At 42.8% G+C, this 13931-nt stretch overlaps 1 protein-coding gene across 1 annotated transcript in view; it reads left to right on the top strand.

Moving 5' to 3' along the window:
* Nucleotides 1-8463, top strand: part of LOC138266546 (cytochrome P450 2J4-like) — a 67457-nt gene extending 58994 nt beyond the window's left edge. Inside the window, exons 7-9 of the mRNA XM_069215401.1 lie at nt 1239-1426; nt 2839-2980; nt 7606-8463. Of these exons, the coding sequence (XP_069071502.1) occupies nt 1239-1426; nt 2839-2980; nt 7606-7784 (509 nt within the window). The 3' untranslated portion in view covers nt 7785-8463. The remainder of the gene's footprint in view (nt 1-1238; nt 1427-2838; nt 2981-7605) is intronic.
* The last annotated feature ends 5468 nt before the right edge of the window (nt 8464-13931 follow it).

Raw genomic sequence — 13931 nt, forward strand, 5'->3', positions numbered from 1 at the left:
CTAAAGGAAATGCATTGTTCTGCCTTCCTGGGATTGAGCTGCTCAACTCCCAGGAGGGCAGAAGCCTATCTGTGAGGTAGCAGCAGCCTGGGCTGCAGTGAAAACCTCAGAAGGCTGGTATGGCTGTATTGGGAGTCAACTGTGGAGCCCCTAGAGTGCATTGAATTGTGCAACCAACACTGGAATCAGATTGGGGTAAAATTCCCAGTTGTTAGAAACCTTACATGGCCATATTCAGGGTTACCATTGTGAAGCTGTACATAGGTATTGACCTATGTCCAGTGCACCCTTAAAATGGGGTCCCCGCACACACGAAGTCCGGGAAAATGCACCTGGACAATGTGGGGGCACCTCTGCTAGTGTAGGGGTGCCGACACACAAGTACTTTGCACCCGGCCTTCAGGGTCTGAAGGCCTGACATATAGGTGACTTATAAGTGACCTGGTGCAGTGAAAATGGCTGTGAAAAAGTGCATGCACTATTTCACACAGGCTGCAATGGCAGTCCTGTAGAAGCCTTTGTATGGGCTCCCTACAGGTGGCAAAAGAAATGCCGCAGCCCATATGAATCCCCTGGAACCCCAATGCCCTGGGTACTTAGGTACTGTATACTAGGGACTTATAGGAGGGGGTCCAGTTTGCCAATTTGGATTGAAATACTGGGTTACCAGTATGCAAATTTGGAACCAGAGAGAGCATAAGCACTGGAGGTCTGGTTAGCAGGACTCCAGTGACACAGTTAAGCAAAATGACAAAAACTGTGAAACAGACTGACAAGTAGGCCACAAACCATGAGCACTGGGGTCCTGGCTAGCAGGATCCCAGTGACACAGTTAAAACACACTGACAAACAGGCCAAAAATGGGGGTAACTATGCTAGAAAGAGGCTACTTTCTCACATATTAAACACGTTCATGTGGTTAATCCTCGTAGCATTGTAATAAATGAATTTGTAAAATTGCTCCCGGAGTGCCTGTCTCTTTCTTAATTCACATGAAAGAGCACATTATCAGCACTTGGATGGAGGGTGTTATTGTTTGTCATTAAATTCTGCTTCTTTGAATTGAACTGAGCAGAGTTGAGTTGCAGTGAGTTGAGATCAGTTGGCCTGAATTATGATGGGTTGAGGGACTGGAAGGGCTTACATTGTCAACTGTCTTGTTAAAACTAACTTCCATGTAGACATTAGTGGGTTAGAATGTCACCAGTTCCCTGAGCTGTGTAAATATCTCTCTCCAGAGTATGTTCAGAAGGAGCTAGACGCTGTCCTTGGAGCATCCCAGATCATCCACTATGAGGACCGGAAGAGGCTTCCCTACACCAATGCCGTGATCCATGAGATACAGCGCATGAGCCACATTGTACCCATTGGTCTTTTTAGGGAGACTGTGAAGGAGACCTCATTGCAGGGATTCAGCATCGAAAAGGTACTTATGCACCAGCATTGACAGACATATTGACCAGCATTGAGAGACAAAATGTGAAGCAGCCTGAGCAGGGTTATCATCTTGCAGTGTATTGGTAATGCATTATTGTGAGGCAAAACACATAACTTTCAGTATAAAGTTTACAATCAGGCAAGGTGCAAGCACACTAACATTGTGGCTGACACTTGGGGGTCTATTGACGAGCAAGGTGAATACACTAGCATTGTGTGGCAGATTAGGAATAAAACAGTGCAGGGTTTATCACATGGAAAGGAGCATAACCATCAGCATTACGAGGTAGTGCAGTGGTAAAGACTGCAAGTTTTAGCATCAGTTACATACAAGACACACCTCACACATGAAATAGAGTATGAAATGAACTATTAAAATCTTTTGTTATAAGTTGCTCATTTGAATTAAGGCCAGAGAGGCTGGCAACTATAGACCTGTGGGTTGGAGAAATCAGTAATTCTGTGCCAAAAAATTAAACTAAGTAGTGAAACAAATTAAGATTTGTTTGTGGCATGTAGACAGGTGGGGTTACCTTACACTCCAGAGACTGCAATATGAACATCTAAACCAGCTCTGATCTATTTCCAGAGTAGTTGCTTTACAATGTTAATTTCCTTTTGGTATTCTATGTGTATGCTTCTTAATGAATGTCATACCATGTCATTCCGGTTCCACCACTTCTTTTCAGTTACCATTTCTGGTGGGACCTTGATGGCCCTTTCAGTTGCTGAGAAGGGCCATCAACTCAAATGTATTTTCTACAGTTGAGTTCAACCTTTCATACTTTTCCTACATTTTGATGAACTGAACACCCTATAGCCCAAATAATCCTGCCAGAGAGTAGCTGGTGATAATGCTGCTAAATCAATTAGAACCCATCTCCACAGTCTTACTGGCTCAGTGAGAGGGATCTTGATAAGGATATTCTTCAGAACAAAATTTCCTAAAGGCCAACTGGAGTTGTCAAAGAGCTAAACCCATAAAACAGATGACCTTTAAAAAGGAGATCAAAGTGGACATATTGGTCTATTTCCTGAGTGACTCTACCTGGCTTCTCAAAGATATTAAATTCCCCTTGGACCACTTTCCATTTTGATGTGCCTTCCTAATGCTCACGTTCATCATGTCTTACCTATGAGAATTCTCCATTGCCTTTCCCCAGAGATTTTATGAGTCTACGGTCTTCTTCCCACCAAACACTCAATGATCATTGTTAAACTCACTTAGATGACTGCATGAGTTTAGGAGTCTGGAAAGATTAAGACACCCCTCCAACTCCCTGTGCTGTGCTGTAGGAAAATGTGAAATATATAAATATATAATAAATATATAGATAATTTAAATAATAGGACCATCTTTCACCTATTGTTCTAATCTAATAACCTTTTTTTTCCTCGTAGGGTTCCCTTATCATACCTAATCTTTTCTCTGCTTTGATTGATCCTGACCACTGGGAGACACCTCAACAGTTCAATCCAGGACATTTCCTTGACAAAGAAGGAAAGTTCATAAACAAGGAGGCCTTCTTGCTCTTTTCTGCAGGTACGCACAAGTCAGGGTTTAAGGACCTGATTTAGAGCTTGGAAGACAGAGTCGTGTCCGCCAGAATATCAGAGGACAGTACTTCCTTCATCGTAATGGTACATCATCCACCAAATTGAGAGATGACCACCAACCAAGGAGTCATATCTGTACCTTGAAGGCAACCACCGTCACAGTTCCTTTCAATGTATTAAAACTTTGGTGGATGGCTGCTGTCAGTTTATACAACTGTCCACCAAACTTTTGAAGTTCTTTCATTTTTCAGAAAGAAACTGCCAAGTAGAAATTTACTTCTGAAAGCAAAAATAGTATCTCCATCATAGTTTGGGAGCTTTCTCCCAGGGCGTGGCAGTCATTATTATTTTTTTCCTTTTCTTCATGACGGACAGGAAGAAAAAGGCATTACACCACCCTTCCTAAATAGGACAAATGGCGTAATGTTCTTCCTCCAACGACCCCTAGTCCGTTGGGCGTTAGAGGAAGTTTTCCATTGATGGACCCAACGGGCCTCTGTAGATAGAATACTTAAGGTCCACCAGCCTCTAAACGAGCTGGGCGAACTGAGGGTTTGGCGTGCAGGGTACACCATTGCATTTTACAATGGAGTTCCCTCTTGCCAAACTCGAAATAAGGCCCCTAATATATTATGATCAAGTGATGTCATTGTCCTCCTCCTTGCACCTACCTGAGGACTCTCTGCCTTTGTTCAAGTTGATATGGTATTAGCAATTTTGATTTTAAACAAGGTTTTAGTTTTTCTTCTAAATTCAGTTAGATCAGAGGTGAGTAATACATGTGAAATCATAGGAAAGACCTCAACATCTTGTTCTAGCAAAATACATAAACATTTGCAGGATAAGTGAAACAGAACTGAGAGTGACTACTCCATTTTTCTTTTGGTGTTGATCTGAGCAGCTATGCATGGGTATGGGCTAAATTTTGCAGGAGCACATTTGAGTCCTGGTCCAAGATGCAAAAAGTGTGCAATCCTTTTCTAGAGGGTCCATTAAATGATATTGTTTCTTGAAAGTTAAGGTTAACATCACACTTCTTGAGAAATTCCATTCTTGCCACTTTGTGCCTGTTGTTTATATATATGCCTACAGAATCCGTTCCTCCCCAGTAAGACTCCTGCAGCATGAATTCTATATGCATACAAACATGCAGCATTCTACTTGGCCTGGTTCACCTGTGGGGAGAGATCATACTAAAAATGACCTTCCCCCTATTCTGTCCAAGTGTGGATACGGATGTTGGTGACCCAACACCCTCTGCCTTTCTCAAGTTGTGGTAATACTGCTGAGGTAATGCAGATACCTTAGTCCCAGTTTTCCACTGTGCAGTATTACTCTTGTATTCTGAGTTCTAGGGGCTGGAATAAGGTACAACTTGTAATCCCAATGTTCCAAACTGAGAACTTGGAATATTGCTATTTTTCACAACACAAATATCACTAGGTTTTATATAGTGTGAGATGTGCAAAGAAATATGCCTGGTATGCAGTAATTTTGATATGCCATTTTCTTCTTGTCCACCTAGCCTCCCTTCTCCACTCTGAAGTTTTGTTTGTAACACTTCTTGAAGACAATTCAATTCCAAAACTCAAAAAAATAACTTCTTATTCATGGTCGCTACTTTGCTCTCAAAGTTTTTCCTAGTTTATCCCAATATTCACTTGAGGGTCAGGTTGTCCGAATCATTTGTGAAGATCTGAACGTGTAACTTTAAGATGCTTGTGAAGTATTGGAACGGTAGATGGTTAAAATATATTGCTGTAAGAAGGTTTTTGCTGGAGAAAAGCACAGGAAGGCCTATTCTAAGAGGACCATTTCCCATAAAAAAAATTGGGAGAAAAGCCCTGAGAGGCCTAATCAAGGAAACCATAGCACAAAGAGGCATATTTATTAAAAGTGCATGCAACACAGGATGGCAAGCAAAGTAACTGTGCTGCGTTGCAAGAGGGCTGAACATTGACATATCTACTAAGAAATGGAGCACGTCAGCTCTTTCTCTGCATTGGTGCACTTGAGGCTGCCTAGAGCCAGAGCAAACACCCTTGCACCATTGTGAGCAGGTTTGGTTTTGTGCAGGAAGGAATCATTTCCTGCTCAAAAACAGCCCTTAGAGACACATTCCTCTTTCTATGTGTGCTGCAGAATGCAGCACACAAGGAAAGAGGAAGTAACAATAAGAAATAAAGATATTTCTCCTTGTTATGCCTCTTTTGGTTAGGCGCACCATTTTGATGCAAACCCAGGTTTACAAGTCTTTGTGAATCTGGATTTGCATCAAAATACATGAGTGGATGCATGGGAAACTCATGCTTCACTCATGTAATGCCTACCCAATGCAAAGTGACCCAATGCAAGGAATAGAATGGAATGGAATGGAAGGAAACGTATAAAGCGCATTATGCCAAGGCATCAAAGCACTTAGATTCCAAAGGAGAGAAGCACCCACAAATCCAAAGGAGCTGCCATCATGGAAGAGAAGAGAGACAAGTTTTCAATTGCTTCTGGAAGTCTGCAAAAGAATCCAGACTCTCAATATGAGGTGGGCAGAATGTTCGATAGTTTGGCTAAAGCTACTGAAAAGGATCAGCCGCCCCATCTGGCTTTCCAAAATCTTGGAATGATAACCCTTCTAAAGGAAGATGATCTAAGATGTCTTTTAAGGGTGTACCAGTGTAAAACCGTTCTCAGGGGCACAGACCATTAATAATGGAAGGCTAGAAAGACATGAGGAGCACCTTAAACGTCACATGCTTTCTAATAGGAAGCCAGTAAAGGGAGCGCATGCCTTCCCTCACTGAAAATTGTTTAGGAACATTCAGAACCAGACGAGCAGCCACATTCTGAATGACCTGAAATCTGTTAAGTGAGGACACATTGATGTTCAAGCATAAGGCATTTCAATAGTCAAGTTGCGAAGTTATTAAAGCAGTGAAATAAAGTTTATTATACCTATTAAAGCAGTGACTCTAAGCTCTGCCGGGATGAGTGGGAAATCCTTTTTCAGGGTTTTAATGATGTGAAAGATGGAGTTTATGATTCTATTGACCTGGGTGTCAAAGGTGAGTGAGATGTCAAAAATGACACCTAAGTTTTTAGCTGAGGTCACAGGAGTAGGCAACGGTTCACATATCTCAGGCCACCAGATTTTTGACCACACCAACTGCTGTGCTCCAAAGACCAGTATCTCTGTCTTATCGCCTTAAGTTTGAGACAGTTCTGATTCATCCAACTACTGACACTGAGCATGCAAAGTTTAAACTTGACAGCTATCTTGTGCAAATAGCTGAGTTAAAGAGAGGATGATTTGCGTGTCGTCTGCATTGGACAACACTTGAAAGCCAAAAGACATCACCAAGCTGTGGGGGGGTCAACATACAAGTTAAAAAGAGTAGGAGTGAGGGAGGACCCCTGTGTGACCCCGTAGGGAAGCTTAAATGATTCTGCCCCGAATTTTCCTCAGCTGACTATTTGAGTCCTATTGGTCAAATGGACTAATAGAGGTCGAGAGCCATATCCCTTACACTTGCCAGATGCAATCTTTACACCAGGCAGGATGGCGATATCATATCAAACACACAGACAGATCCAGCATGACCAAAATAGCGTCACCTTCCTGATCCACCTGGAAGCCTATAGAATCTGCAGGGGCAACAAATGCTGACTCAGTGCTATGACCACTGCAAAATCCATTCTGTGAGGGGTCCAATAAATCATGGGTTGGTATGAACTCAGTCAGTTCCTTAGTCAGTAGTTTACATTTTTTTATAAGCTTTTTGCTGGTGCAGGCAACAGGGAGATAGGGAGTAGATTTCTAACATCCTCTACATCCCCATTAGGCGTTCTTTGGAGAGGGATGACCACTGCCTCCTTCTATAGTTGTGGAAATACTCCCATGGACATTATCTGGTTGAAGACCTTTACCAGGAAAGTCACATTCAAATCCAAAGCAAGTTGGAAAATTCTAGAGGACAGGGTTCGTCAGGTGAGCCTGATTTCAGGCTCATAAGAAGGTATTCAACTTTAAGGGAGAAAATAGGAGGGAAAACAGACATAACAGCGGATGAGTCATGATCTGTAGGGTCTTCCATTCCCAACGTAAGGGGTGAGGCTTCCTTATGGATGTCAGAGTAGAGCTTCAAGATCTTGTCTCTAAAGTATCCTACTTTTGTCTCTAAAGTATACTGCAACTATGGGCTATGCACTGTCTTGTTTTAGCTTTTTATTTACTAAACCACTCAAAGCCACTAAACTTGACTTAGCATTGCTTAGTAAATACCAAAAAGAATTTTGCATCTAGGCTGTGCCATAAAAGTGACAGAACTCTAATACAAAATCATAGTAAATCTGGTCCAAAATGTGGATTTAGATAGATGCCTCTCTTCAATCAAAGCTATTTTAAGTTATCGCACTGTGTAGAGCAATGCCTCTCTCAATTACAAGCTGTTTGGAGTTATCACTCTGTAGTTTGCCCCTCTGTTCTTCTATGTACCTTGCCCACCCAAACATCAATGGTATTCTTTCTCCCATGGTATTGTGGATTATGTATGTTAAACATTGGCTGTGACTGCTGTAAGAGAAGTGACTGAAACATTCTTGTTCTTCCTCTTGCAGGACACCGTGTGTGTTTGGGGGAGCAGCTGGCCAGAATTGAGCTCTTCATCTTCTTCACGAGTCTCCTCCGGGTCTTCACCTTCCGGCTTCCCGAAGGGGTGAAGAATCTTAACATGGACCCTATTTTCGGTTCTACACTGCAGCCTCACCCATATCAGATCTGTGCTGTATCCTGCTAGGCAGAGAGTGCCTTTAGGCAGCAGAAAGGGACTACGGCCCTCATTGTAGCATTGGCGGTAAAAATCGTCTACCGCCGCGGTGACAGCCGGCAACATACCGTCACTGTTGCTACCATCCGTCTGCCATATTATGATCACTGCCAGACTTCCATTGCAAGAAGGGCGGAAATCCGGCAGTGATCATACTAGCAGACGGTGTTAAGCTGGCGCTGCTACCACCAGCACTGCCAGGCCAGTAGAACGGCACCAGCCGTATTATGTCCAGTAATACGGTCTGGCAGTATTCTGCTGCCCCTTCCCGTTCCCTGCCGGAAGACCTCCCCGACCAAGGTAAGTAAGGCTTCTAACATGGGAGGGTCGTGCAGGGTGGGGGGTTTTGTGTGTGTGTGTGTCTGAGTGTGTGCATGAATGTCTGAGTGTGTGTGAATGCGTCTGTGTGTGTTGTGTTGTTTGCATGGTTGTATGTGTGTATGTGTGTGAGTGAATGTGTGTAAGAATAGTGAAGTGAGTGTGTGACTGCATGTCAGTGTGATTGTGTGTAAGAATGTGTGTGAGTATGTCTGGAAGCATGCGTGAATGCATGCATGTATGTCTGTGTGTGAATAAATCTGTGTATGTCAGTGTGTGAATGAATGCGTGTATGCCAGTGTGAGCGATTGGGTGTATGCGTGGTGCGTGTCTGCGGGTGTGTACGTGTATGGGGCATGGGGGTGAGGATCGGAGGGAGTGGGGGGTTGAGTGTGAGGATCGGGGGGGAGTTTGGATGAAGGGGCGGTGAGTGGTGTCAGGTGTGTGTTGGGGGGTGGGGGAGCCGCCTACTGGTGACAGGGAAGGAATTCCCTGTCAGTGGTAGGGCCTACCGCCATGTTTTTCATGGCGCTGCTAACGCCATGAAAACCTTGGTGGCAGGCAGGCTCATAATGCCGCCGGTGGTACTATGATGGCCTCTGGGCTGGAGATAGACATCTCTGGTCCGGCAGCTGATACTGCCATAGCGGTATGAGGGGAGAAGTGGCAGGTTGGCTGCAGCCAACCCGCCATTCTCATATTGTGGCGGTATGTACCGCCAGCCTGTTGGTGGTGTTGCTGCCACGGTATACCACTCACTGCCGGAGTCATAATGATCCCCAATGATTCAGAATTGTTTTATGTACAGTATCAATGTCCTCCGTGCACCATCTTAAAACTACCTACAATAGCTGTTTATTAATTGAAGCACTTTCACTCTAACACCATCCATTTTATTTTGCTAAAGTATTCAATACTGCTGTAAAATATATGCTTTGAGCCACTTTTCACATTTTCAGATGACTTTCCATGTGTTAGAACCTGTAACTATGTCAGGTCTTTTGACAAACTGTTAGAGGATCTCTCCTTCTTCATTCTTGTGACCTGTGACTGATCTCTCCCTCTCTTTATGACTACATTGGAGCTTTAATCTAAAATTAGTGTCTGGAAGTGAGATGGAATAGAGTTCTCAGTTATAATGTTTGTGCGAGAGGCATAGCGGGGCCACTACCCTAAATAATGTTGGCTTTTTTTAAACTCAGCAAGGGCAAGTGGGCTCATATGCCTGTTAGGTCTCTACCAGGTATTCAGGTTTGTGTGACTATGTTGTGAAGAAAACATACCTTGAATAATCACCCACTAAAAATATGGTACCTGATTTAAAGGGACTACTGGTGTAGGCAACCACACAAGAGAATAGGTACCCATCCATTCCAATAGAAATACAGTACTTGTTTAGAATGCTGGTACATGACCAAAGCACCTGACTTTGAAAGGAAGATGACACCCAAAAATCACCAATTACCAGAGCTTCATGACAAGAGAATATGATATGTGAGAAGTTTCCAACACAATATGAGGCACATACACAACCCTCTGAGGATTTAACTTGTAAAGGAAGATGGAAGAGAGGCATGTGGTTAAAACAATGGTTGCAGATTAAAATGGTATGAAATGGACTCCAAGGTCAGAATGAGGACATTAAGACATCACCCACACCTAGGCCACTTCTCGGTTACCTCTTTTATTCATAAATTAGAGCTGGCAAAAGTCAGTGCTATGTTTTATCTTGTATGTTAATGTAATTCTTCTTGTGTACTGATTTATTTAAAATAAAGTTAGTAATATATCATCCATCTTTTGTGTCATTGAGTTGATGACTGGTGCTGTGTGGCATCATTACAATTGTGGCTGGAAACTAGAAAAATGCACTCAGCATATGGAAAAATGGAGCTGGGTGTAGGGGGTGCTGCTTATGTGTTTTCTGCCACTGGGCAGAGTTGGGCGTAGCAGTGTGGTGCGTATCCTCAACATTTTTTAATTAATTTACCAATGTTTAGATGTTACTCCTAGAAACCTATGAAGAGTACTTTCTCAAATAAATACATTGGTGGGTAGAGTGGAAAAATGTCAGGACAGAGCATATGAAGAGAAAGAGTGGGGAGTTTTGCCAAGACACAGTATAAGCAGCTGAGGGGTAAACCATGACACAATAGGCTACAGTAAATAAAGGGAGAGAGTGGAGAGGTAAGGAATTTAGGGTGAGGAAGCAGTAAGGAGTGGAGTAGATTGAAAGTGACCTTAAAAAGAGGTTTGACGTAAAGCACTGTTTCAAGTAAAGGTGGAAAAGTAGGGTTAGAGGTGCAAAGTTTTCAGATAAGCAAAGCATTCAAGGGAGGCGTGATCGAGCCTTCTTGTGAGGTCTATTCTTACCACTGCAGCAAACATACCCACCTGCTGTAAGAAATTTGCATCAATATTGAGCAGCAATATTACCCAAAAGGCATGTGATGTGGACACCTCCTTTCCCCAATTGTCCTGAGTATAGGAGTGGAATTGCATGATGGCTAATATTGTTAAAAAATATATATAATAAAGTGATAGTGCACATACTGCATAAATCTAGTTTCTTAATTACTTATCACTCTACAGTTATTACATCCCTAGTCATCTGTAAGTGAATGAAGTAGTGTTATGTTATTACATTTGAGTTGTGACATTATAATGACACATTGCCATAAATAATATAATAATATCCCAAATATATAAATGCCACAGCTAGCAGAGATGGTGGAAGGCAGATCACAGAGCAAAATTACGGCTGCAGTTTTGCACAAGGAAAAATAAAACAATATTTTCTTTTTTTCTAATATGTTTTTCAAAAGGAACAGTGAAATAGTGATCAATATATATATACACACACATATATTACTTCATTACCTACTGGTGACCAGTAGGTAGTTACAGTTATGACCTAGGTATAGTTTGGACACGACTATAGCCCGAACCGCTGGATGGAATTTCACCAAATTTGACAGAAAGCTCGCTCTTGGTCCACAAACTTCAACCAGGAAGTGTTGGCAGCCATTTGGGACTCAGCTTCAGCCGAGTCTCAAAAAAACATAAAATACGAAATGGGGGCAGGGCAGACTGACAAATAGTCCTGGTGCTGGGGTCCCCTTGGACCCTACCAGGGCAAAAAAAGCATTTTTTTAAAATATTTTTGCCACATTTACAGACGATCTGCCAAAGAGTTTTTTTTTTTTTTAAAGCACGTTTCCCATGCTTGTTCTCAAGTAAGTAACCAGGTGGGCCAAGTCCCAGGGGCATCTGCATTTTATTAAAAAAGGAGGGTGCCCTGGGCCCCACTCCTAGGGTTTTGAAACACCTCCCTTGGGCTGAATTATAGATTAAACCACCAAGGATTTGAACCACCTCCCCAGGGCTCAATTATAGATTAAGAAGGCCGTCCACGCAGACCCCTGGCTCCGGGGACCAGCACCTAGCCGGGGCCAAATACCATAAAAAAATATACCCACCTCCCCGAGGCCGGTCCTTGCCACGCCGCCCCATCTCCTGGAGCCATTAATAGCTTCTGCTTTCTCCAGGGGTGCCCACCTTCGGGAGATAGCTGTTTGCTTTTGCTTGTCATCTCCCACAAAGTGAGAGCGAATATTAACTTATTAAATATTAACTGAGCTGTAGCTATCAAAATGCTCCCGCTTGCTGGAAGCAGAGTTTTCATCTGTTTCCCTGCCCGCTGTGAAGCAGGAGGGAGCTGCATTTCTAGCAGCTTCCTGGGTGCTTGAGCAGTGCTGGCTCCTGCAGAAGGTGGGGAGCAGGCTGGGACCACAGGGGTCTTCAGGCTTCCCCTGCAGTCCTCAATAAATCTGTCACTTTCTCTCTCACCCTCTCTCTCTTCCATCCCATAATACAGTGGTACCCAAACTTTTTTGACCCGCGGCTCCCTTAACCTACTGGCAGTGGTCGCTGTTCCCCGTTATGTTACTTATTTTGGTAGGTGATTCAGGATTACAATCGTAGATGTAATGCTATCCTATCAACTGTAGAACGTCTTGCAATGTCAACAACTGATTGGAAAGATACAGGGTTATCAAACTGAACTCCTACTGCGTTGTGATTTAGTGCTCTTTTTTTTTTTTTAAAGAGGTGCGACTTTAGGTTTTTCCTGAGCAGCATTGTGAGGCCCTGATAAATACAGGAATGTTGTTTCAGATCCTGGGATCACAGGTTCACTGATAGAGGTCTCCCGTCTAGTTTTTTTTATTTTTTGCACTTTATTGCCTCCAGTCTGATGGTATCATTGGGCCTCAAAACTACATAAAAGAGCACTGTGCAAAGTCAGTATAAAGATTTCCCAAAAAAAAGTACAACATTTTATGTTGCAAGCAAATTCCTTCTTCGGGCAGGCACATTCAAATCCCTAAAAAAGGTGTGTTCACTCCAAAATAGTTTGGGCCAAGCCACAGAAGAAATTTGTGTGAATCAGAGTCACTGCCAGCATTGCTGACCTACATGAAGGGCATGTAGGGGGACAGAGATAGGGTCACTACTAGGTTCTCCTGAACCGAGTTGGGTAAACAACAAACTCCTTACTTTCTCTACACACTACTATTCATTTTCCTCCCACGCCCAGTCACTGAACAATAAAAAATGTTTACACTTGCATGTCAGGAGACACTATATATAGTAGAGCGTTTTCAGTTTCTTGGCTGGGATAGCTGTGACTGGAGTTGCTTGGTCTTTTATGGAGGTTAAGCATCCTTATAAAGTAAGAAAAGGTGAACCTTGAATAGACAATAAGACAAAGACTAATTGTGCTTTGCTTTCTTATTGTCTAAGTTGAAATAAAAATGAAAATGTCAATTTGTTTGAGAGAATCTCTCTCACAATAAATCGTTCAAGTGCTATAGAAAAAGTTTAATGAGGTTATGAAGGGGACAATAGAAGTTTGTACAATTAATATCTTTTACAGTACAGTTGTTTTGTATTTATCTTTTGCAGTTTGTCATGTCTAAAATAAGCTGATTACGCCAAATAAATACTTTATTGGTAATTATTGGTGCAAGGACAGGAAATGAGAGATCATCCTCAACGCGAGAGAGCCAAAGTGAGTGAGGGGAAAAAAGGGAAACATTTTTAAAAGCTACATTCGTTCCTTGAAAGTATCCTGTAAAAGACCTGGCACAGCTAGCCCTGGCCAGAAAGTGATGACACTGGCTTTATCCGGCTAGCAAGCAGTTCATTGATTGCCTTATAGGAAAAGAAAGGCAGTGCGACCCTCTGAGCACCTTTCAAGAGGGCTGTCTAAGCCCTGCGCCCAGCTTCCATCCCCACATTTCTCACACATCCAAAGCTGCAGCAATTGAGGCTTCCATGTCTCTCTCTGCTGAAATGCAGGACAGAGCAGGAACTGCTGCCGCAGGCTGGAGGGACTAGTAACATTCACTCTGCACTCTTCAAGAATAATGCACTGCTGCCATCTAGTGGTAAACGTTAGAGGTTTTATGTTTATACTAAAAACCTCAAATTTCTGTCTAGATGTTAACCAGCAATTATTTCTTCAATTCGAAATTTAAAACCCTTGGTGCAACGGCACCCCTGGCTCCTTTTGATGGAGCACTGGGGCACCACGGTGCACAGATTGGGAACCACTGCCATAATGGGATGGAAAGAGTGAATGTTATTGCAATGGTCACTCCATACAACAACCTCAAAGCATCACACTGGCAAGATGTTTGGTTTGAATGCTATAGTTATATTTTGAATGTAGAACAGAGTCAGTTGTGGCCCTCTGGTAACTCTCTTGGGCTACCATTCAGTAGGTTGAAAGTTCTA

The sequence above is a fragment of the Pleurodeles waltl genome, chromosome 11 (assembly GCF_031143425.1).
Source record: "Pleurodeles waltl isolate 20211129_DDA chromosome 11, aPleWal1.hap1.20221129, whole genome shotgun sequence".
Taxonomy (NCBI): domain Eukaryota; kingdom Metazoa; phylum Chordata; class Amphibia; order Caudata; family Salamandridae; genus Pleurodeles; species Pleurodeles waltl.